The sequence below is a fragment of the Ammodytes marinus genome (genome assembly GCF_949987685.1).
Source record: "Ammodytes marinus genome assembly, contig: scaffold_120, whole genome shotgun sequence".
NCBI lineage: Eukaryota > Metazoa > Chordata > Actinopteri > Uranoscopiformes > Ammodytidae > Ammodytes > Ammodytes marinus.
The window spans coordinates 8,978-31,447 of record NW_027648182.1 but is presented as its reverse complement, the minus strand read 5'-3'; the positions used below and the strand labels follow the sequence as shown (position 1 = coordinate 31,447).

The 22,470-nt window shown below is 41.6% G+C and overlaps 1 protein-coding gene across 1 annotated transcript in view; it reads left to right on the top strand.

Moving 5' to 3' along the window:
* LOC307270948 (SH2 domain-containing adapter protein F-like) overlaps positions 1 to 21,950 on the top strand; it is a gene marked incomplete at both ends in the record, with an annotated part of 95,888 nt that extends 73,938 nt beyond the window's left edge. The window contains 2 exons of the mRNA XM_080054837.1: positions 19,804 to 20,022; positions 21,849 to 21,950. Of these exons, the coding sequence (XP_079910963.1) occupies positions 19,804 to 20,022; positions 21,849 to 21,950 (321 nt within the window). The remainder of the gene's footprint in view (positions 1 to 19,803; positions 20,023 to 21,848) is intronic.
* Positions 21,951 to 22,470: the final 520 nt, after the last annotated feature.

The following is a 22,470-nucleotide window of genomic DNA, read 5'->3' as shown; positions in this document are numbered from 1 at the left end:
TTTATTCTTGACATTTCTCAACATAATGAAATTGTTTTCTCTCCTGTGGCCCTAAAACTCTTCTGTACTTTAGTATGTAGTGTAGTAAAAAGAAAGAGTATGTGATTTAGAACGCAGGGCAAATGTCCTCTTTTTTTTATATATATATTTTTTGGGCATTTTCATGCTTTATTTGATAGTGCAGAGAGACAGAGGTGAAATGGGGCAGAGAGGGGAGTGACATGCAGAGAACGACCGCGGGTGGGAATCGAACCCGGGTCTGCTGCTGGGCCCGGCCCGGGAGGGGGACGCCTTACCAACTGAGCTAAAGGCGCCCCCAGGGCAAATGTCCTCTTGTCTTGTATTGTCCAGGCATCCAGCTCTGATTCATAGCTTTACGCTCTTATCGGCCCCTGATTTATTTTTTCCACACTGGCAGTCGCTTGTTACTAGATCCGGGAAAGGAGATGAGGAAAGGATTACTCACTCACTCAGCAGCATCATACATTTATATTGGCATGAGTGTGTTTTTGGTTTACGGGACATTCTACATTCACTTTTTTAACTGCAGGGTACAAAGATATACTCTGTGGGACATTTGTTTTTGCCTGATTCTGATTCCAGTTAAATGTTGTTAATAACTATTCTGACATAGTGACGCTGCCGTTCCCAAAAACATACAGTAGTGTAGGCCTATACTGGCAGGGATTCCTATAGTCAAAACCATGGCTTGATTTTGTGGTGCTTTTTTGGGTTCTCGGGTTATAAAAAGTCTGTGGTATGCTGAGGGAGATCTGGCAGAGTGTGTATTGGTTGTGTGTGTGTGTGTGTGTGTGTGTGTGTGTGTGTGTGTGTGTGTGTGTGTGTGTGTGTGTGTGTGTGTGTGTGTGTGTGTGTGTGTGTGTGTGTGTGTGTGTGTGTGTGTGTGTGTGTGTGTGTGTGTGTGTGTGTGTGTGTGTGTGTGTGTGTGTGTGTGTGTGTGTGTGTGTGTGTGTGTGTGTGTGTGTGTGTGTGTGTGTTGGTTGTGCTGAGGTTGGCTTGAGCCCACGTGGCGCGCGGCAGCCACATGCCTGGGGCCCAGCCAGCAGAGAAGCGTCATAAAGTCAGGTATGCTGCTGGGCTGTGCGTGGGTTAGGCGTTAGGGTTACACATTGACTGTATAGTGTTATTGTGCAATCTGTCTTCAGCTGCAAACAATAATGAAGACAGCTGTGGTTATTTCCTTTTATGATTATGTTATTATATGAAGTCTATTTTTTGTGACAGTTGTGATGAGTTTTTAAGGTGCATTTAAGTGTTTTAAGATTATTATTTTTCAATATTTTTTTTTACTTTATTGATCCTTGAAGTGGATTTTTTTATATCATAATATCTTATTTATAAATGTATTTCATAAAACATGTATTTATTTGTTTAAACATTTAATGAAGGTAGCTGCTTGATCTCATATATCATTATTTATTATTTTAAATAATGGTTATGATGAGGATATGATTACATTGTTTTTAAGTGTTTTAGGAATATCATACAATTTTTATTACTTTCAGAAATCAGACTCCTGCTGCAGATAGTTCTTGTTTCCAGGAGCAGTCCCTGAAATCTGGCCTTCAAAAATGAAATATGCTAATGCCAATGACTTTTCCATTACGAGCTGGTATTGACGAAGCCGCAGCACTTTAACCCGAGGTCACTGAGGAATAAGCCAAACATCCTTCACTCTAATTCCCTTCACACCATCAATCTGCAGCCTTTAAACCAGCCCCACTACTGCAGTATATGAACTACTGTATGTGATCGTTAGCCTCATAGCACAATTGCCTAAATCATATTTACTCTACGTTTACTCTACATCTACTCTATTCTACATCTACGTTACCCTATACTCTATAACCCGTAAAATATGACTTAGGCAATTATGCTATTAGGCTAACGAAAAGTAGATGTAGAGTAGATATGATTTTAGGCAATTATGCTATGAGGCTAACACAATGTAAGAATGGTCTTAAAGTATTTGCTCATTTGCCAGTAATAGAACTAGCTTAGTCAAGGTTTATATCGCAGCTTGTTTTTGCGTGGGTAATCAGTTTGGTTTACAAGAGCTCATTTTCTGCAGTGTGCCCTCGGGGTGCATTTGCATTCATTCTACGTTGTTGTGCAGTTTTTTGTTTTGTTTGACTCATTAAGGAAAATGAGCTTGTCTTTTATGAGACAGCTCTAATGTGTGTGTGTGTGTGTGTGTGTGTGTGTGTGTGTGTGTGTGTGTGTGTGTGTGTGTGTGTGTGTGTGTGTGTGTGTGTGTGTGTGTGTGTGTGTGTGTGTGTGTGTGTGTGTGTGTGTGTGTGTGTGTGTGTGTGTGTGTGTGTGTGTGTGTGTGAGAACAAAGTACACTTAGAGAAGATTTGTCATTAGGAAGTTTAGTTGGGGTGAGATTAAACTCGTGTTTGAGTTTGACATTATGTGCTGTCACAACTCACCCAAAAAAAACTTAGGAACAATTTGGGTTTTGTAAACGCTGCCATACTGAGAAATACAGAGAGAGTTTTGTGGAGCTGATAGTCTTAATAAACTGTGTGTCAATTCATTTGGCGATGGCTTGAATGTAACCGACATTCAGTGATATGAGAAAAAAGTTACGCACTATAGCTTTAATATGGTAATGAATGATGACGCTCCTTCTATTTGCTTGCTGTTGTGATACTGGTCTGTCTTGTTGACTCCTCGGGGACAGGTACTAAGCAGTATGAATATGCGTGTGTGTGTGTGTGTGTGTGTGAGAGAGAGAGAGTGTGTGTGTGAGAGTGAGCTCTGCCCATGAATTTTAAAGCCCTTTGATTAACAATGAGCAATGTGAAATGCTAATGCAATTTTTAGAAGCGCATATCCTTTGTAGATAGATATTATGAATCATCTCATGCCGCAGACAGTGTTGTCAAATATCGACTGAGAACGCCAACTAGGGAGGTGGAATTTACATGTTGATATTGTTTGAACAAGGGGGGGGCAAAGGCAATGTAATAAAATCAAATAACATGAATGACAACAGAAAGGGTTTAATAAAAAAAATGCAATTCAATCCCTGCCTGTCTGTCACTTTCCCTGCTGCAGTATCTATGACAGGTTCAGGGCCGGTGGAGAAAATGGGAGATAACGATCAACATGGGCAGAGTGTCCTGCAAAAACAATATGCGGAAACTTGTTTTTTTTTTGCTTACCGTATGTATGTTATTATAACATGCGTATTTAGTTTTGGACATGAAGCATTATAAAACACGCTTCTGATAAACTCTTAAAGGTACAGTGCGTAGCCGAAAAGTTGGGAGATCTAGTGGAGAGATCTAAATTGAAATGCTCCCTTGTTCATTTGGGTGAGTGTACAAAAGCTACGGTGGCCTTCAAGGACAGGGAGGTAGTTACACACAATTGAAGATAAGGTAATAAAAAGTAAAAAAAAATCATTTAGTTTTAAGCCATTATACACTCATTAAAAAATGCGTATCCATATTACATTCCATTTCTATCCAGTCTCTTCTGAATAATGCCAATTCCCCAGACTAGGATGTTACTTTACTGTCAGTGAAAAACGGAGAAAAAAAAAATGCCTGGAACAACCTTCCCTCATTTTCATATTTCTGATACACATGCCAAGTTGCCAAGCGGTTGGCAGGAATATGCTAACCACGCTCCACGCAGGTGCTTATACAGTACAGACACACACACACACACACACACACACACACACACACACACACACGCACACACACACACACACACAGTACCAGTATACAGTACAGACCGGGAGAGCGGACACTAGCAGATGGTCATTTGCATTGTGGCTCCGAGGACATGATGGGCAATGTGCATGGGAGATTTTTATTTTTTCTGGCACAAGTTTTACCCACTTCCAAGATGCATGGAGAGGGGAGATAGCCTGAAGTGGGCATCGTTATGACCTCTTGTGAAAGGCAATGAGCTGAAACAAAATGGTCTCACACTCACATTGAAGTGGTTCTTTTTACAATAAAGTTTTACTAGTTTGGAGACATGTGTTATTGTTATGGAAGAGAACGCTTTAAAGGTGCAGTGTGTAAAATGTATTGGCATTGCCCAGAACTGACTTATTAAGTTTGGTTTATTTAGTATATGATCACTTGAAAATTAAGAAAATGTATTACCTTTAGATTGAGACTTTTATATCTACATTGCAGGGGGCAAAACTGTCGTATTTCTACAGTAGCACAGAATGGACCAATTTGAACGGCCTTACGCTTTTTTATATATTGTGGGTGTCCACTGGAAATGCACCTGTTGGAAGATGAAGAAGAAGTTCTATAGAATAAATAACTAAATACATCTTCACCTCATCACTTGATATTGTGGACTTGGGGCAGTAGTGGATGATGCGATCTTTAGTAACTAGCTTCTTGTCCTTGAAGGCCACCGTAGCTTCTGTAAATGACCCAAACAGGAGGGGTTAGCAAGGGAGCGTTGCAATCGAGAACTTTCACAACTAAATGACGCCACGATAATCTTATTTTACTCACTGTACCTTTAACCCTATCAGTTTGTAATGGCCTTCATATTGTTTTAGCTTAAGTCTAGGGCTGTTTGTAAAGTAACAGTGGCATTGTAGATTGATAATTTTGTAATGTGCCTCCCCTGCTCTGGTCTGTCTGCCCTGTCACAGTGAATCAGGCTGGACAGAGTTGACTGCAATCCAGAAGCTTTTCTCAAGGCCTAATGCCCCAGTCTAATGGACACACACACACACACACTCACTCACTCACTCACTCACTCACTCACTCACTCACTCACTCACTCACTCACTCACTCACTCACTCACTCACTCACTCACTCACTCACTCACTCACTCACTCACTCACTCACTCACTCACACACACACACACTCACTCACTCACTCACTCACTCACTCACTCACTCACTCACTCACTCACTCACTCACTCACTCACTCACTCACTCACTCACTCACTCACTCACTCACTCACTCACTCACTCACTCACTCACTCACTCACTCACTCACTCACTCACTCACTCACTCACTCACTCACTCACTCAAACACACACACACACACACTCTCACTCACTCATTCAAACACACACACACACACACACACACACACACACACACACACTAGCACTTTAAGTCCTGTGCAGTTTGCTAGGTAGTGGTACCATGCAGTTACACACATACGGGCAGACATTGTTTAGACCGGTGCAACAGAGGGGTCAAGTGAAACAGTAAACAACTATACAAGCTCAAGCTGCAGCCAGACACTTGTACAGTAGGTATTATTATAGTTGTATTGCAATGTCTCATAGATGGAAATCACCTTTATCAAATCATGGTTGCCCAATTTTGCATTCAACCTTTGATGTGCTTCCTCATAGATTGTGTGTCCGTGCCAAATGACTCAGCAACACCTTAGTAACACAAACCCTGTTGAGGCTTAACCTCTGCTGTCACCTGTAAGGCCAGAGTCAGGTGTTTCCCATTGTTTGAACTGTTTGCGGTCATGTTTTCATTTATTGGCCGTGCGACAGGGATCAGATCATGTAAACAGTCACAGTCATGTAAACACTGTTAGCGGCTTAGCGTTGTAAATCAAGCCGTACTGTATTTACCTTTTCTCACACACACACACACACACACACACACACACACACACACACACACACACACACACACACACACACACACCTACAAAGAGTTCAACACTCCATCTGAAGGTCATAGCAGCGCACACACTTTGACAGGGAGTGAGCTGTGTAAGTATTTGCATTGCCTCAGCTTTTGCTTATTCAAGTTTCCCAGGGGAAAGGCACGTTTCTGCAGACTAGAAGGATCGGTAAACAAGGCACAATGCTGCTAAAGCACAAGTAGCCATTTGGGATGGAAGGGACTTATCAATACCAAGCATTCCAGCCTGCGCCCTATCTAACCCTGCGTTCCAATCCCCATACTTCCCTACTATTTAGTATGCCAGAAAAAGATTTAGGATGTCCCAATACAAGCACGTCAATTGTAGTATGCTGAACATACATAAATGCCCCACTAACTCCAATAGCATTTTTATCCTTGACAGTTCTTGACATAATGAAAAAAAAAATCTTCCTTATCTGATTTTTTTTTTCTCTCCCGTGGCAGTAATACTCTTCTGTACTTTAGTATGTAGTGTAGTAGAAAGAAAGAGTATGTGATTTGGAACGCAGGGAATGTGTGTCCCTTTTTCGCCCAAGAATGCAATTTTTTAATTTTTTTAACATAATGAATATTTATGCGTGTCTGTTGAACTATAGTTACACAATTTCCTTCTAAATTGCTGCCGTTTCATCTTCATTTTCTGCCTGATATGCTTCATAATTAGTCCCGGCTTTGAGGTGTCAGGGATAGCAAGAGTGGCATCATGCTTAAAGTTCTCGTGGTGTGCATTTGTACAGTTTAGACTATGTTGCCATGTTACGGATAAAAAATAAAAATAAAAAATAAAACTGAGGTCGTACCAAGTTCATGTTGTGTAATGTTGCTACAAGAAAATATTTCCCTTTTTTATAAGCCTTGACTTTGAGATTCAGGAAAAGCAAGAGTGGCATCATGCTTAGTTTAGCTGCTTATGCTTATGGTGTGCATTTGTACAGTTAATACCTTGTTGCTTGTTATGATATTATGAAAAAAAAAAATCTTCAACTGAGGTCATACACAGTTCAAGTTGTGTAATGTCGCCACAAGAAAAGATTAACTGTCAATCTCCATTTTTTTTTTCAACCCCCGGTTTTTAAATAAAAAATTTTAGCCTTTCATCACGCATGCATCCATCTGTGCTAATGAGAGACAGACAGCCCTAAGGAGAGTGCAGCAGCGACAGTAGCTTTGGCTCTGCTCAGCTATGGAGGTGATAGAAACGTCCATTTCCTACAGATTTCACGGCGTTAGCTCCCCACACACAGACACAGACACACAGAGACAAACACACACACGCACATTGTTGTGCTGCGGGGAGAGATTATCGGATTATCGCACAAGGAGGAAAAAACTGTCAAAAAAAAGTGGGTAGATTTACAAAAGAATGAAATGTACAGAAGCACTACAGCTCTGTGTTGAGCTTTGTGTGAGTCGGAGCTTTGCAGATGAAAAAAAAAAGTTGGAAATCCAAGTATTATAATGCCAATACTCTAAAATGTAAATGCTGTGAGTTGATACATACTTGACCTCGGTTTGACTCGTGCCTGTATCATGTCAGGGCTGTTGCTTCAGTGCTCCCCTTGTGCAACAAATAGTAAGTCAGTTATAGTAAGTTGTTATGTACGGTATGTAGCACTTTTTTGAACATACTGTTACAAAGTGCTTTACGTGGTACACAGGCATGTTACAGTGCATGTGTACATTAACCAAAACATTGGAATAGGAGACACAAAAAGAGTATGAAATGCATTGCACACAAATAAATGGGGCGGCAGTGGCGAAGTGGGTAGGGAGTTCGCCTCTGGAGTGCAGGGTCGGAGGTTCGATCCCCCGTCTCCCCGCCACATGTCGAAGTGTCCCTGGGCAAGACACTGAAACCCAATTTGCTCCCGATGGTTCAGAAAGCGCCTTGCATGGCAGCTACTGCCATCGGTGTTTGAGTGTGTGTATGAAATGTGAATATGTAAAGCGCCTTGTGACCCTGGTCTGTGAAGGGCGCTATATAAATAAAAACTTACTTACTTAAATAAATAAAATAATAAAATATGTAAAGGGCTTTTCTCTATCGTCAGCTCTTTCTCAGTTCTATTCTAACAGAGAACAGAGAGTAGATGAGAAGTCTCTTGACTTTCCCCTGGGGAAATTGGGTTGAAACTGGTTGAAGGTTGAGGCATCCAGGTGGTGTGTGTGTGTGTGTGTGTGTGTGTGCCCCTGTATGTGTCTGTGTGTGCGTGCGTGTATGCTGGAGGCCTATCACCATTAATGGGCTATTACCCCCTATGGAGTGGGGGCATGAAGTGACTATTCATCATAACTACTATATTGTCCGTCCTTGGCTATCAGAATCCTCTTTACCCCTCCCATCCCCCCCCCACCCCACACGCACCTCTTGTGCTACCACTACTGCACAAAATTCTCTTGAATTCGCTTGAATGTGAATCATAATTTTCTATGTCTATAGTAACATACTGGGGCCTCAAAGATGAATACTGTCAAGTTACAACATCTAGTGAGTTGTTTGCGTGAATGTATACATAACTAGCTTGATTTGTTTTACATTGTGTAGCTAATTCTCATTTATATGACAGCTGGAATTGTTCCCAGGCAAAGAAGTGAAAATATAGCTTCACTTTAAAGCTTAGGGGAATAATATGAGAGAGGTAATCCCCCTCATTTAGTAATGAGATCGCATAGATATATGAATCTAGAATCACCATTTTGTTTTACGATTTAATTTTGCAGCCCTATACCAGTATACCACACAGGCGTCCTTAGGCATTGTGACAACAGGCACTTGACTGGCACAGCTGACTCCTCTTCCAATTCCTTTCAGTTTCTCCTCTCGTCTTCCCAGAACCAAATCCCAATCCCATTCCAACACTGTCTCCAGCCACACACACACACACACACACACACACACACACACACACACACACACACACACACACACACACACACACACACACACACACACACACACACACACACACACACACACACACACACACACACACACACACACACACACACACACACTGAACTCTTGGTGACTCTCCCTCTAATCCAGCGCCAGTCTTATCTGAGCAAAGGGAACAATAGCCACAGAGCAAAAGCACACAGGCGCAGACGCATAGCTTCACTCCCACAATGCTTTGGGACATTCTGCATCCAACGCAGTCCGCCAAGAAGCCTGTCACCGCTTCAAAGACACACACACACACACACACACACACACACACACACGGCGTTACAAATCACATTCTCTTAGGCATACAATTGGGACAAACTTTTTATTATATATTTCATCATAACAACCTGCCTTGAACTTGCCTTTTGCTTATTTATCCGTCTCATCCTTTGTTGTAAATAAATATATTTAGCTCATCTGCCTTAAAGGCCTACTTCACCGGTTTGAATATGAAGGTGTATTGAATTCTGAGATCCTATTTAGTATAAATGTGCAAAAAAAATTAAAATCGGTTCATCCTAGCCTGAGAAAAGGCAGAAAGAGTGTTTTTTTAACCCTATATTTCTCTTTCTCGTGACATCACAGAAAGAGAAATATAGGGTTAAAAAAAAACGTACTTTGTAAATATTACTGTGACATCACAGTAATATTTACAAAGTAAGTTTTTTTTTAACCCTATATTTCTCTTTCTGTGATGTCACGAGAAAGAGAAATATAGGGTTAAAAAAAACACTCTTTCTGCCTTTTCTCAGGCTAGGATGAACCGATTTCAATTTTTTCCGCACATTTATACTACATAGGATCTCAGAATTCAATACACCTTCATATTCAAACCGGTGAAGTAGGCCTTTAAGTACTTGACCTCGTGTTTTATTTTTTTTTCAAAAAGCTTGAATTCAACTTCTTTTTTGCCCTCTACCATCACTCCCCTCCACTTCCTGTAACCGTCTCCTTCTTTATTTCTCCATATGGGACAGACTTGCATCACCTGCCTCACTCTAATGGTACATCTTCCTCCTCCCATCTCTCTCTTCACTAGCCGCCTCTGTTTGTCTCTTTCGTTTTTCAAGAAGTCCCCAGTGCCCTTCCCTATGACACACCGTTCTCTTCTCTTCCTTTCGCTGTCTATCTCTCTCTGTCTCTCTCTCTGTCTATATCTCTGTGTGTGTGTCTCTCTCTCTCTCTCTATCTCTCTCTCTGTCTATCTCTCTCTGTGTGTGTGTCTCTCTCGCTCTCTCGCTCTCTCGCTCTCTCTCTATCTCTCTTCCTCTCTATCTCTCTCCCACTCCCAAGCTCGCTCTATCTCTTTCTCTGTCTCTTTTACTTAGTCTGCCTTACTTCAGTCATCACTGGCCGTGTGTGTGTGTGTGTGTGTGTGTGTGTGTGTGTGTGTGTGTGTGTGTGTGTGTGTGTGTGTGTGTGTGTGTGTGTGTGTGTGTGTGTGTGTGTGTGTGTGTGTGTGTGTGTGTGTGTGTGTGTGTGTGTGTGTGTGTGTGTGTGTGTGTGTGTGTGTGTGTGTGTGTGTGTGTGTGTGTGTGTGTGTGTGTGTGTGTGTGTGTGTGTGTGTGTGTGTGTGTGAGGCTTCTACTCTCCTACTCCACAAAGGGAATGGATCCATATACTCGTCAGCATGTTGAGGGAGACACACTTCAGCTACTTATCCCCCTATGGCCATCTGAGGAAAACAGTGAATTTACACATAGACGAGTGCACACACACACACACACACACACACACACAAGCATGCCTCCAAAAGGATATAACATGTGTCTGCACAATTCTTAACTACTTTTTTAATGTCCTTGATCTTCTTGGTCTCTTATCTATAAATATACCATGCATACAGGTTTGGGCTTGTTTGAGAAATATGATAGATTAACCAATATGACCCCTTGTGGTAAATGCATGTGTGTGCTGTGGGAGGGATATGCAAAAAGATACATTTTAATTGCCTTGTGTAAAACTGAAAGTAATATTAGTTCACACACAGGTAACCCAGCTCTGTTTCATGTGTTTTATTCACAACTAAATATGGCCTCAAGCTGAAACAGAAGTGCATGTGTAAGAAAGCACAAACCAAATTGTGTGTGTGTGTGTGTGTGTGTGTGTGTGTGTGTGTGTGTGTGTGTGTGTGTGTGTGTGTGTGTGTGTGTGTGTGTGTGTGTGTGTGTGTGTGTGTGTGTGTGTGTGTGTGTGTGTGTGTGTGTGTGTGTGTGTGTGTGTGTGTGTGTGTGTGTGTGTGTGTGTGTGTGTGTGTGTGTGTGTGTGTGAAAGCACAAACCAAATATAGTGCTAGTACTGGGCCAAGGCTTCCCAAAAGTATATATCTCTCTATATATAAGTATGTATAGAGTGTGTGTGTTTACCCACCACAAGCTTGGCACAGTATGAGCCAGGAGGAAGGAGGACCAGAGAAAAGGAATGGCATGGCTACTTTTCCTCTGCACACACACACACACACACACACACACAGACACACACGCGCGCGCGCGCACACACACACACACACAACAATATACACACATCTTCCTTGCAGATTGACACATCTGTCATATTGACAACAAGACAGCGGCGCGACAGTTAAAATCGAATCTTATCCACCGCAGACACTTTTGCAAATTGTTCCAAAAATACCAAAATCAATGGAGGACGGTTGAGATTGTGCAGAGGCTGTATGAAAAGACTCAACACACACGCAGACATGGTAATTTATTCCCTTTGTCTTTGGCGCTTTTGTTCTTTGCAAAACGCAAAAAAAAAAATATTCGAAATTGGGGCGAGACGATGCGAGCACAAAGCTGACAGGGTTGTTTTGTCTTTGCTTATCGTAAAACCCATTCTCCCAGAGGTAACCACGGGTAACAAACGCCGACGTCTGCACGACTATTGAAGTCAACGGTTTTGCCCAAAAGCATTACATACAGTATATGACAAATATTAAAGTAGCTATGAGGAACTTTTAAATATTTCTGAAACAGTAATTGTTCCTATGATGATCTTAAAACATGTGACGGCAAACGAGACCATCAGTGCGAATAATGCAATTTTTATATGGTGTTTCTGAATGCCTTTGTCATTGGGTATACGCGCTCACCCAGGAACAACAGCTGGCGTTGTAAAAACACTACAGCTTTTCTCCAAAGTGGGTGAAAGAATTAACACAAACTGAGAGTTCCTCAGAGCCCACCTTTACACAATCAGAAGAAAAATAGCTTCCTCACAGCTCAATAGACTAGCATGAAAGTCAACAGCAGGCCGACACAGGTCAGGGAGCAAGCACCTTCACTTGTCAGCTATAGCTCTATAGACTGACACACAATGCCTGTGGGTGGGTGGGCCCCTCATAGCCCCTCATAGCCCCTCATGTAACCCTCATAAAGGGCCAAATCCCAAGAGATCGACCCTGTGTGCACTTCACGGACCGGTGCAATCACACAGAATGAAATCAACGGCTATAGAAAAGGTCTCACCGCAGCAGTGTATGAGTTCTGATGTAGCGGCTTTGTTAATCAAACCTGTGGCCTTCTGACACGTCATGGAACAAGCCTACCGGGGCCAGTGTCATGGATGGCTACATTTACTAAAATGCATTTTAGTATTCACATTCACTTTATACCTGTGACATGAGTTTAATAACAATGCATTTCAATACCGTACTGTCTGTACTGTGTGCGTACGCTGAAAAAAATAAGTGAGTACACAGCCTAGGCTCTGTAAACTGGTATGCAAACAAAGGGGACCCACCAGATTTATTTTTCTCAGCGCACACACAGTACAGATAGGTAGCTGAGCATGAGGAGATATTTTCTGATGTTGACAAAAAGTTGATTTCGACAACAAGCGTTCTCCCGAATCACTGACTCCACCTTTAACTGGATGGCTATAAGAGGAGAAGGCAGACATATCAGACAGTGGTTTGTATATATGGATAATGGGCTTGATGGCCTGGCCAGTCCCTTATATGTAGCAGTAGCAGGATGCGGCTGCCAGGTTGGTTGCCGTTAATGTCTTTTGATTTAATCCAGAGCGCTGTGCTGTCTGCCCATGCACTGCCACGGTAATACGCCCTGAAGGCTCCTGCTGTAGTAAGTGGACCAGGAGCCTCCCTGGATTTATTGCAATGAATATATTCCTCTGTGTGTGTGTGTGTGTGTGTGTCTATCTCTCTTTTCTCTCTCTCTGTCTCTTTGTGTGTGTCTCTCTCTCTTTCTCTCCCTCTCTCTCTCTGTCTTTCTCTTGCTCTTTCTCTCCCCCTCTTTCTCTGTCATTCTCTCTCTCTTTCTCTTTCTCTCTCTCTCTGTCCTTCTCTCCCTCTTTCTCTCTCTCTTTCTCTCCCTCTCTCTCTGTGTCTTTCTCTCGCTCTTTCTCTCCCCCTCTCTCTCTGTGTCCTTCTCTCTCTCTCTGTCTCTTTATCTCTCTCTCTCTCCCCCTCCCTCCTTCCCTCCCCCCATCTCTCTCTCCCTAGAATTAATCTCTGTAGTTCATGAAACAGTGCAAGACAATAACGCTCAGTCACTTGTTTGGAAGCTTAGCCGTGTCTCCTCACTGGCTCCAGATCTGTAGATGTAGAACAATACATTACAACTGACGCTGGTGCTTTTACCGCTGAGTTTTTACGGCCGTCACTATATCTATGTCTTTTGTCATTAGGCAAAGTGGATTGTAAAGGCTCCAATGCAGCTGTTTGGTCGTCAGCAGTATATGGTAGTACGCACACACACACACACACACACACACACACACACACACACACACACACACACACACACACACACACCCACCCACAAGCACACACACACACACACACACACACACACACACACACACGTTTGTACACCTATACAGTACTTACGAGGACCCTCATTGGCATAGTAATGCATTCCCTAGCCCCTTACCCTAACACACTAACCTAAACCGTAGTCATACCTGAACCTTAAACCCTAGACTTACCCCTCAAACAGCCCTTTAAAGGCCTGTCCCAAAGTGAGAACCGGACAAAATATCCTCACTTTCCAAAAATGTCCTCACTCTTTAGGTCTAAAACTCAAATTGGTTCTCACATAAATAGTTGTACAAGTACACACACACAACACACACACACACACACACACACACACACACACACACACACAAACTCTTTTTTTAGTGGCTCTAAACAGATGGTTGTGGTCAGTGCTTCTGCTGCCGCGACATGGCTGTTGAAACCCTGCTGAGTATACGACACACTTTCTACAAGTTGAACTGTTTCTTAAAATACTTGAGCCACTTAAAGCTCAGGGCTGCAGCACCAACATGTTCTGTGTAAAGGCATAGTATGGGCTTGAAATGTATACCTTACACTTTTATAGAATACACAAGTACAATTTGGGAAATTAACCGAATATTTGTGGGGTCTTTTTTGGGGTGTTGTGAAGGGCATATGGGCATTAAAAAAAATAAAAATAATAATAAAATAATATATATATTTTTTTTGTTATGTAATTGGACAATATATTGGTTACTGGAATGTTATACTCCCTTCTAAAAATCAACCCCAAAAAAAATCCATATTGGTCTGGCCTTACTTTTTGGAGGTTAGAATGAGTTGAGTTGAGTTGAGTTGAGTGGTTGTGAAGGCTAAGTGGGCATAAAGCAAAATACAGGAAATGCAGCATCTGGACAGGAAGCTAAACATCCGGGGAGGGAGAGGGAAAAGGGTAGAGGTAGAGGGGGAGAGAGAGAGAGAGAGAGAGAGAGAGGGAGAGGGAGAGAGAGAGGGGAGTTGGGACATCAGTGGAGGGTGTGGTGCCTGACTCCTGACCCTAAACAGAGGCTAAGGGTCACAGGCAGAAGATAGACTACAGCTGTGTTGCAACATGCCAACTCCCATCGTCAGGCCAATCACTGTAATTTACCTAGACACACTTAGTCCCCGCCCACTTTGGCTACTAAGCAACCGAACCAGCGCATGTCTTAACAGGAGCTGATAGAGGGATGGACAGACGGAAGTAAACAAGGAAGTATAAGGGAGGTTAGAAAGAAGAAAGACATGTTGAAAAAGACAGTGGGAAGAAGGGAAGACAGTCCATACATATATAGCTAATTTCTCTGCACTCAACTTAATTCCTGTCAATTCACTGCTGGAGTTAATCTAAAGGCACTGTGCCTCCTTTTAAAGCTATAGTGTGTAATTTATGTCGTCCTCATGAAGAATTCTGAGTTATTACAACAACACTTTCTGTGTTGGTGCATGATTTAAGCCTTCGATGATCGCGCATAGATTACCTTCTGTTTTACGTCCAAGATTTTTCTTAGCTGTAGAATCAACAACTGAAACATATCTTGGGCTCTTCTTGGGATTTTTCTGAGCTCCTGTGCCAATGTCTGGGGGGCAACACCAGTTTTTAAAGGTTGCCAAATTATAGGGATTTTTTTTGGGATCTGATAAGGCTTAGTCAATTTGTTTCTACTCGTTTGGTAATGGCTTGAATATAACCGAAATTAATTTACATGAAAAAAGTTATGCACTATAGCTTTACAGGGTTCATCCCACAAAATGTTCTCACCATCCCACCAGTAACACCCCCCTCTTGTCCCAATTTTACCCCCATTGGAAGCCTCCCTTTAGGGCTATTTGTTCTTCTGCACAGGGGGTAAGATCCTAATCGGGCAAGGATGTCTTAACACCAAGTCTTTTAACTGCTAGATCAAAGAGTGCTCGTGTTTTCTTAATGCGGGATTACACTTAAATACGGGACCTTACCCCCTCCCCTTACCCCCCTAACCCTCACAACACACACACACACACACACACACACACCCCCCTTATAACCGACGGGATATAGCTCCATTAGGCTCAACGCATTGCTCATTTTTTTCCGCAAGAGCTCCCCTGGGCTAAGAGGCAATTATGCTGTAGTGTGGCATAATATTTCATTCCCCTCACATTGCGTCGCTTTATGGCGGTGCTGGCTGGCTACTAACAGCTCTGTATGGCCCAAGAGGAGGGGTGCTAGGCTGCAAACAACTTGGTATAAGTGATGGGGAAGGAGAGGGAGGGATGGGGGGGTTGTTCTCAAGGGCATGATGCTCCATTAGAAGTTACATGGATGGTAGTAAGGTGTGTGTGTGTGTGTGTGTGTGTGTGTGTGTGTGTGTGTGTGTGTGTGTGTGTGTGTGTGTGTGTGTGTGTGTGTGTGTGTGTGTGTGTGTGTGTGTGTGTGTGTGTGTGTGTGTGTGTGTGTGTGTGTGTGTGTGTGTGTGTGTGTGTGTGTGTGTGTGTGTGTGTGTGTGTGAGTGTGAGTGTGTGTGTGTGTGTGCATCTAAGTTTAGATCAGGTGATGTTAAACAGATTCACAACAAAAATGTGCAAGAATATACACACTGGATTCATGATTCCTATCCTTATATGTTATATACACACTGCAGGTGATTTGGCAATATCTAACTAGTTTTATAGTTTTACGTGACATATGTCATGAGTAAAAATTGTTGTTTAATGTTTAGAACATTCTAGTCTTCAAAATGTTTACAGAACATATTTTGGATCCAGTCGTTTCTCATTTTATAAATCAATAAATACTATGAACATGTACAGTGTCTCACCTTAATAAAGAAGTAGTCATATTCAACTATTTGAAATGTCAAAACAGAGCTGTTTAACTGCATATGTCTCAGTCATGGTAATGTTTTTTGGGTAACTCTTTGGAATGTTTGAGATTAGATATTCCATACATACTGTAGGCCGGTCATCCATCCATCCAGGCAGTCTCTGTGTTATTCAATGTTTTATAGGTAGATATTTGGAAATATAAACAATTTAAAACTCAAGCTTGAGACACACCAGATATCTGGAAATGCTCCAGGAAATGGTGCATTTCCCGAGAAGGTATAAAACATAAGAGTAGGGGAGCTCCGGTGGTGTAGTGGATAGAGTTCGTACCATATCGGCTTCGGCCTTTGTTGCAGTGGTCGCGGGTTTATATCCGACCCGTGGACCTTTACTGCAGGTCTCTCTCTCTCTCTCTCTCTCTCTCTCTCTCTCTCTCTCTCTCTCTCTCTCTCTCTTTCTCTCTGTTTCTCTCTCTCTCTCTCTCTCTCTCTCTCAACTCTGTACTATCCAATAAAGTTTGAAAATGCCAAAAAATGGGGGCGCCTTTAGCTCATTTGGTAAGGCGTCCCCCTCCCGGGCCGGGCCCAGCAGCGGACCCGGGTTCGATTCCCGCGGTCGTTCTCTGCATGTCGCTCCCCTCTCTGCCCCATTTCACCTCTGTCTCTCTGCACTATCAAATAAAGCATAAAAATGCCCAAAAAATATCTTAAAAAAAATAAAAATAAAAAATTCTCTTAAAAAAAAAAAAAAACATATGGGTACCTTTCTGCATTGGTTGCACATGGCGAAATACCAACATGCCCTCATTTATTTTTCCCAAAACCCCTATGATAGATACAATCCACTCAAGTAGCTTTTTTTGGTCCAATGGCTTCCTTTCTGGCAGTGTTAGTTTTCTTCCCTCACAGTCTTTGGATGAGTGGCACTCGGCTGCGAAAATAGCTGCTTCCAATTTACCTCTTAAGTCCGGAACAGGACATCTTGACGACAATTGCGCAGATTGCCATGAAATCATTCTGTAGAAAAATCGGAAGGACATTTTTTTTTTTTCCTAACAGCAGCCTCAGGGCAAACATGTTAAGCCCCCACCACTGCTAAGGCCCTAAGAATAGCAAAGTCATTATTATATATTGCAGCTTGTTTCGCCTAAACGTTCGTATTATGTTTGGTTGTAATTAACCTTGTAGCGTTTAGGGACTGCTGGTGGGGTTTTATAATTGGAGTTTAGTTCCTATGTTAGACATATTTTAGGAGTTACCAAGATATTTCATGTGCATTGTTTTGGAGGAAAAAATAATAGATTTTAAAGAGGACCTATGATGCTTTTTGACTTTTATGACCTATAAACGTTGTTATGATGATTCATAGTCATGCTTAACCATACTAAATTATCAAATAATGACTTACATGCATTTCGACGTATTCCCTGCTGACCGTCTGGGGTGTCTGTGCAGAGCACTAAACACTATTCTAGCCAGTCGAGAAGTCACGTCTTCAAAGCGGTCTACCCTTTCATAATTCGTGACGTCGCATAAAAATTTGTGACGTGACCACGCGGATGTTTCCATGTATGGTAATGCTGTCACTTCCCTGTTCGCGTCTGCCTCGCGCCTTTATAGGTCCATGCTCGCGCTTCCCGCCACTGAAAGTGTTCCGGAAGGAAGGTAACCAATCACAACGGAGTGGGGTTTGCAAGAGGGGGGGGAGGGTAGCGGAGATGGCCGATGCACAGGCGGAGGGAGCGGAGATTGCCGAAGCACACACACTCAAGTGTTGACAGGATGTGCTGGATCGCCAAAATAAGAGAAAGAGCTTCCCGAAAATCTACATAGTTTTTTGTGATGTGATTCGTGTCAGGTTGCTCTATAGCAGTGTAAAACAAGAAATTAAGACCAGAAAAGTAGTATAATAGGTCCTCTTTAAGAAATGTCAACAAGGCATAGTAATAATTTCTTTATACTAAACTGTCAAGGAAGTCCATAGTTAGATATACTATATATATATAAAGGGAATACATCAAAGACACATACATAATTATACATAAAATCTATCTATAAAGAAAGAATTGTCTGTCTGTCTCTTTGTGTGTGTGTGTGTGTGTGTGTGTGTGTGTGTCTGTGTCTGTCTGTCTGTCTGTCTGTCTGTCTGTCTGTCTGTCTGTCTGTGACTCGCATATCTCTCTGAGTTTTAGTCAGATCGATCTGAGCTTCCGGATATTGCTTGCACACGGCACAGAGATGTGCATCCATGATTGATTTTGAAGTTTTTTGGACGGGCACTGCACTAGTAAAAAAAATAATGCAATACATCTGTTATAATACCCTGTGTGGTGCTGCTATCAGTATATGAATGTGTGTGTGATTGGGTGAATGTGTTACAAAACAATGTAAAGCGCTTTGGGTCTGTGAAAAACCAGGGAAAAGCGCTATATAAGTGGAGTCCATTCACCATTTACCAACATAGCAGGCTTTCACATATACATTCTCTCTATTGGTTTATATAATGCTAAGGGAACAGGTTAGGAAAGACATTAGTTCCTATCTATTTGACTTTGTTCTTGAAGGCTAGCTTCCCCATATTTCAACTCTCTCTTCTGCTTTCAACTTATTCTATCATCACCATCACTCACTACATGTAAGAGAGGCAACTTCTATAACACTCACACATCCAACATCCAACACGCTTTCTTCTTGACAATTGCCTCAGGGGATTTTACACTTTAGATTTAATATAAGGGTAGGAAGCAATGTCCGGTGCACCTGTGGACAAGGATGGAAGTGGCTTAAAGTTAAATACCTACTTCACCGGTGGGAATATGAAGGTGTATTGAACTCTGAGATCCTATGTAGTATAAATGTGCTACATTTTTAGAAATCGGTTCATCCTAGCCGGAGAAAAGGCAGAAAGAGTGTTTTATGGTCTCACTTTCTTACCCTACATTTTCCCATGTGTGACATCACACGTGGTAAAATGTAGGGATAGGATTAACAGGACAGCTGGGCCAAGGGAAGACTGAGGAAAGACTGAGGGAAGAAAAACCTCATTCATTATATTATAATAGCAATTTTATAATGATAGAACGCCGGTTCCGTATACCGTGAAGTTTTCCTTTAATGTTTGGCTATTTTGTCTTCTACTTGAATCAGTTGAAATCTCCACACATTTATCATACGCTATACAAGAAATGTGTAAGTCAGGCTTTGCCAAATGTGGTCTTTGCTCCTGTGGCCGGTAAACTTTTTTGTGATAGCGCATGGATTGTATACCTTCTGCTGTACGTCCAGGTTTGTTCTTAGAATCAGTAGAATCAACAACTGAAACATTTCTTGGGCTCTTCTTGGGATTTTTCTGAGCTCCTGCACCAGTGTCGGGAGTGGGGGTGACACCAGTTTTGTAAATGCTGCCATACTGACAAATACAGAGAGAGTTTTGTGGCGCTGATAAGACTTGATCAACTTTGTGTGAACTCGTTTGATAATAGCTTGAATGTAACCGCCATTAAATCACATTTTAAAAAGTTACGCACTATAGCTTTAACAACCAAATTTTCTCCTTGTCTTGGCAGAAATTCGAAATAGCGGACGGGGGTCTAAGGAGGGCTCGGCCAGGCAGTTGCCGCTGTACGATACGCCGTACGAGCCCACGGAGAACGGAGGAGACTCGGACCCGGAGCGCTCCCGCTGCCCCAGAGAGAGCAGGCTGCCCCAGGACGACGAGCGGCCGCCAGAGGAGTACGACCAGCCCTGGGAGTGGAAGAAGGAGAGGATATCCAAGGCCTTCGCAGGTACGAAAAAAAGACATTATTTCACTTTTTTGCATTCTTTTTTGCATTTAAATATATATTTTTTTATTTGCACAGATAGATTCAACTTTATTGATAGTTTTCATATGAAATACACTGTAGAATCAACTTTGTTATGCCAAGTCAAAGGGGCTTTTGCTGGTATACGTCAAAACACATTATTTCACCTTTTTTTTATTATTATTTGATGTAAAGTGTCTTTGAGTGACCTCCAAAAAAGCGCTATATACATAAATACTATAAATTATTATTATTAGATTCAACTTTATTATGCCCAGTCAAGGGGATTTAAGATATCAACAACGTCAGATATTGACAAGCATGTGTAGGTAGACGAAAAAACAGTGAGCACACATATTAGATTCAACTTTAAGGATATTTGTATATGAAAGACACTGTAGAATCAACTTTGTTATCAAGTCAAGGGGACTTAAGATACCATACATATAAGACATGACGCAAGTAGCTATAATAAATCATGGAATTATTAATTAGGACAAAAAAATAAAATCAACACACAATCAAAATCTACAACTGTTTCTCTTTCTTGCTTAACTAACATGTGTGTCTGTTTTTCCAACTCTTAACACATTTGATTTGGGCTTCTGTCAGGTGCTGAGTGCTTTTCTTGCTGCTGCTTTCAACTCTGTATTAACACTCTTTTTATCTCCCTTCTGTTTAAGCGCTTGCTAAATTAACTCGCCTGTGTGTCCAGTGTACTTTGCTTTTTTAGATCCCCAACTGCTGCCTGTTTTGAAACTAAGTACAGTCATATGAAAAAGTTTGGGAACCCCTCTCAGCCGGCATTATAATTGACTCTGCTTTCACAAAAAAAAAGATAAAAGTGGTATGTCTTTAATTTACCAGGAACAGCTAACTACTGGGATGTTTTCCAAACAAAGATTTTTTGAAAAGCAGTATTTGGTTGTGTGAAATAAAATAAAATGTGAAAAACTGGCTGTGCAAAAATATGGGTACCCTTGTGGTTTTGTTGATTTTAATGCCTGTAACAGCATGTAAAACTGATGACTTTAAACACAAAGTTGGTTGGATTATGTTGTTAAGCCTTGAACCTCATAGAAATGTCTGTTTAATCATGAGAAACTGTATTTTAGGTGCCTAAATGCAAGTTGCACTTCTCTTTGACTCTCTGCTGAAGTGAGACAGAATGGGACCATCAAAACTGCTCCCAAAATATCTTAAAAACAAAGATTATTCATTATCATGGTTTAGGGGAATGCTACAAGAAGCTTTCCCAAAGGTTTCAATTGTCAATTTCTACTGTAAGGAACGTTGTCAGGGAATGGAAGGACACAGGCACAGTTGCAGTTAAACCCAGGTCTAGCAGACCAAGAAAAGTACAAGAGCGGCATATGCGGCGGATTGTGAGAATGGTTGCACACAACCCAAAGATCACCTCCAAAGACCTGCAAGAACATCTGGCTGCAGATTGTGTATCTGTACATGGTTCAACAAATCAGTGCAATGTTGCCGGCTGAGAGGGGTTCCCAAACTTTTTCATATGACTGTACATACCTTTGCTGCTTGATGATTGATTGTGTGGGTGCATGTATGTACTGTAGGTTACAAGTAGTTGTTGTGGTGTTGAGAGCTTAAGCATGGCTAACACAGACATAACGTCAAAACAGGGCTGTTCTGGGAAAAGAATACGGCTTCGAAATATATATAAATTTTGCACTCCCAAAAAAAAAAAAAAAAAAAAAAGTGCCATTCAGCTGACATTATATTTTCCATCGCCCCATTTTGTCTTTTATATATATATTTTTTTCTTTTTATTCCTTGAACAGCTCTGCTTTGTTATGACTGCATTAGCTACGAGGGCTCTGTAAGTGGCATTGGATCAGTCCCCCCTCCCGGACCAACGGACTGCAACTCTAAATCTCTCACAGGTACCAATGAAGACAGGGGGCTGGGGGAGTGTGTGTCTCATGTACAGGTGAAACTCTAAACATTTTAATATCGTGCACAAGTTTATTTATTTCAGTAATTCAACTTAAAAAGTGAAAATAATATATTACATAGACTCATTACATGCAAAAATAGATATTCTAAGCCTTTATTTGTTATACTTTTGATTATTATGGCTTACAGCTTATGAAAACCCCAAATTCAAAGTCTCAGAACATTTGATTATTACATGAAATCAATAAAAAAAGGGATTTTAAATACAGAAATGATGGCCCTGTATAGAGTATATGTACTCGGTGTGTGCCCCTTTTGCATGAATTCTTGCCTCGATTCCAATTAATTTTCCATGATATTCTAATAATATGAGTTTCACCTGTAAGTCTGTTTGTTAACCTTAGACTGTGATGCCTTAACAATAACCTTATGGGTTGCACTGAATCTTGCAGTTTGGGGATATTTCTGACTTAAATAGTCTGTAAACTGGTTAAACATTTCTTTAAC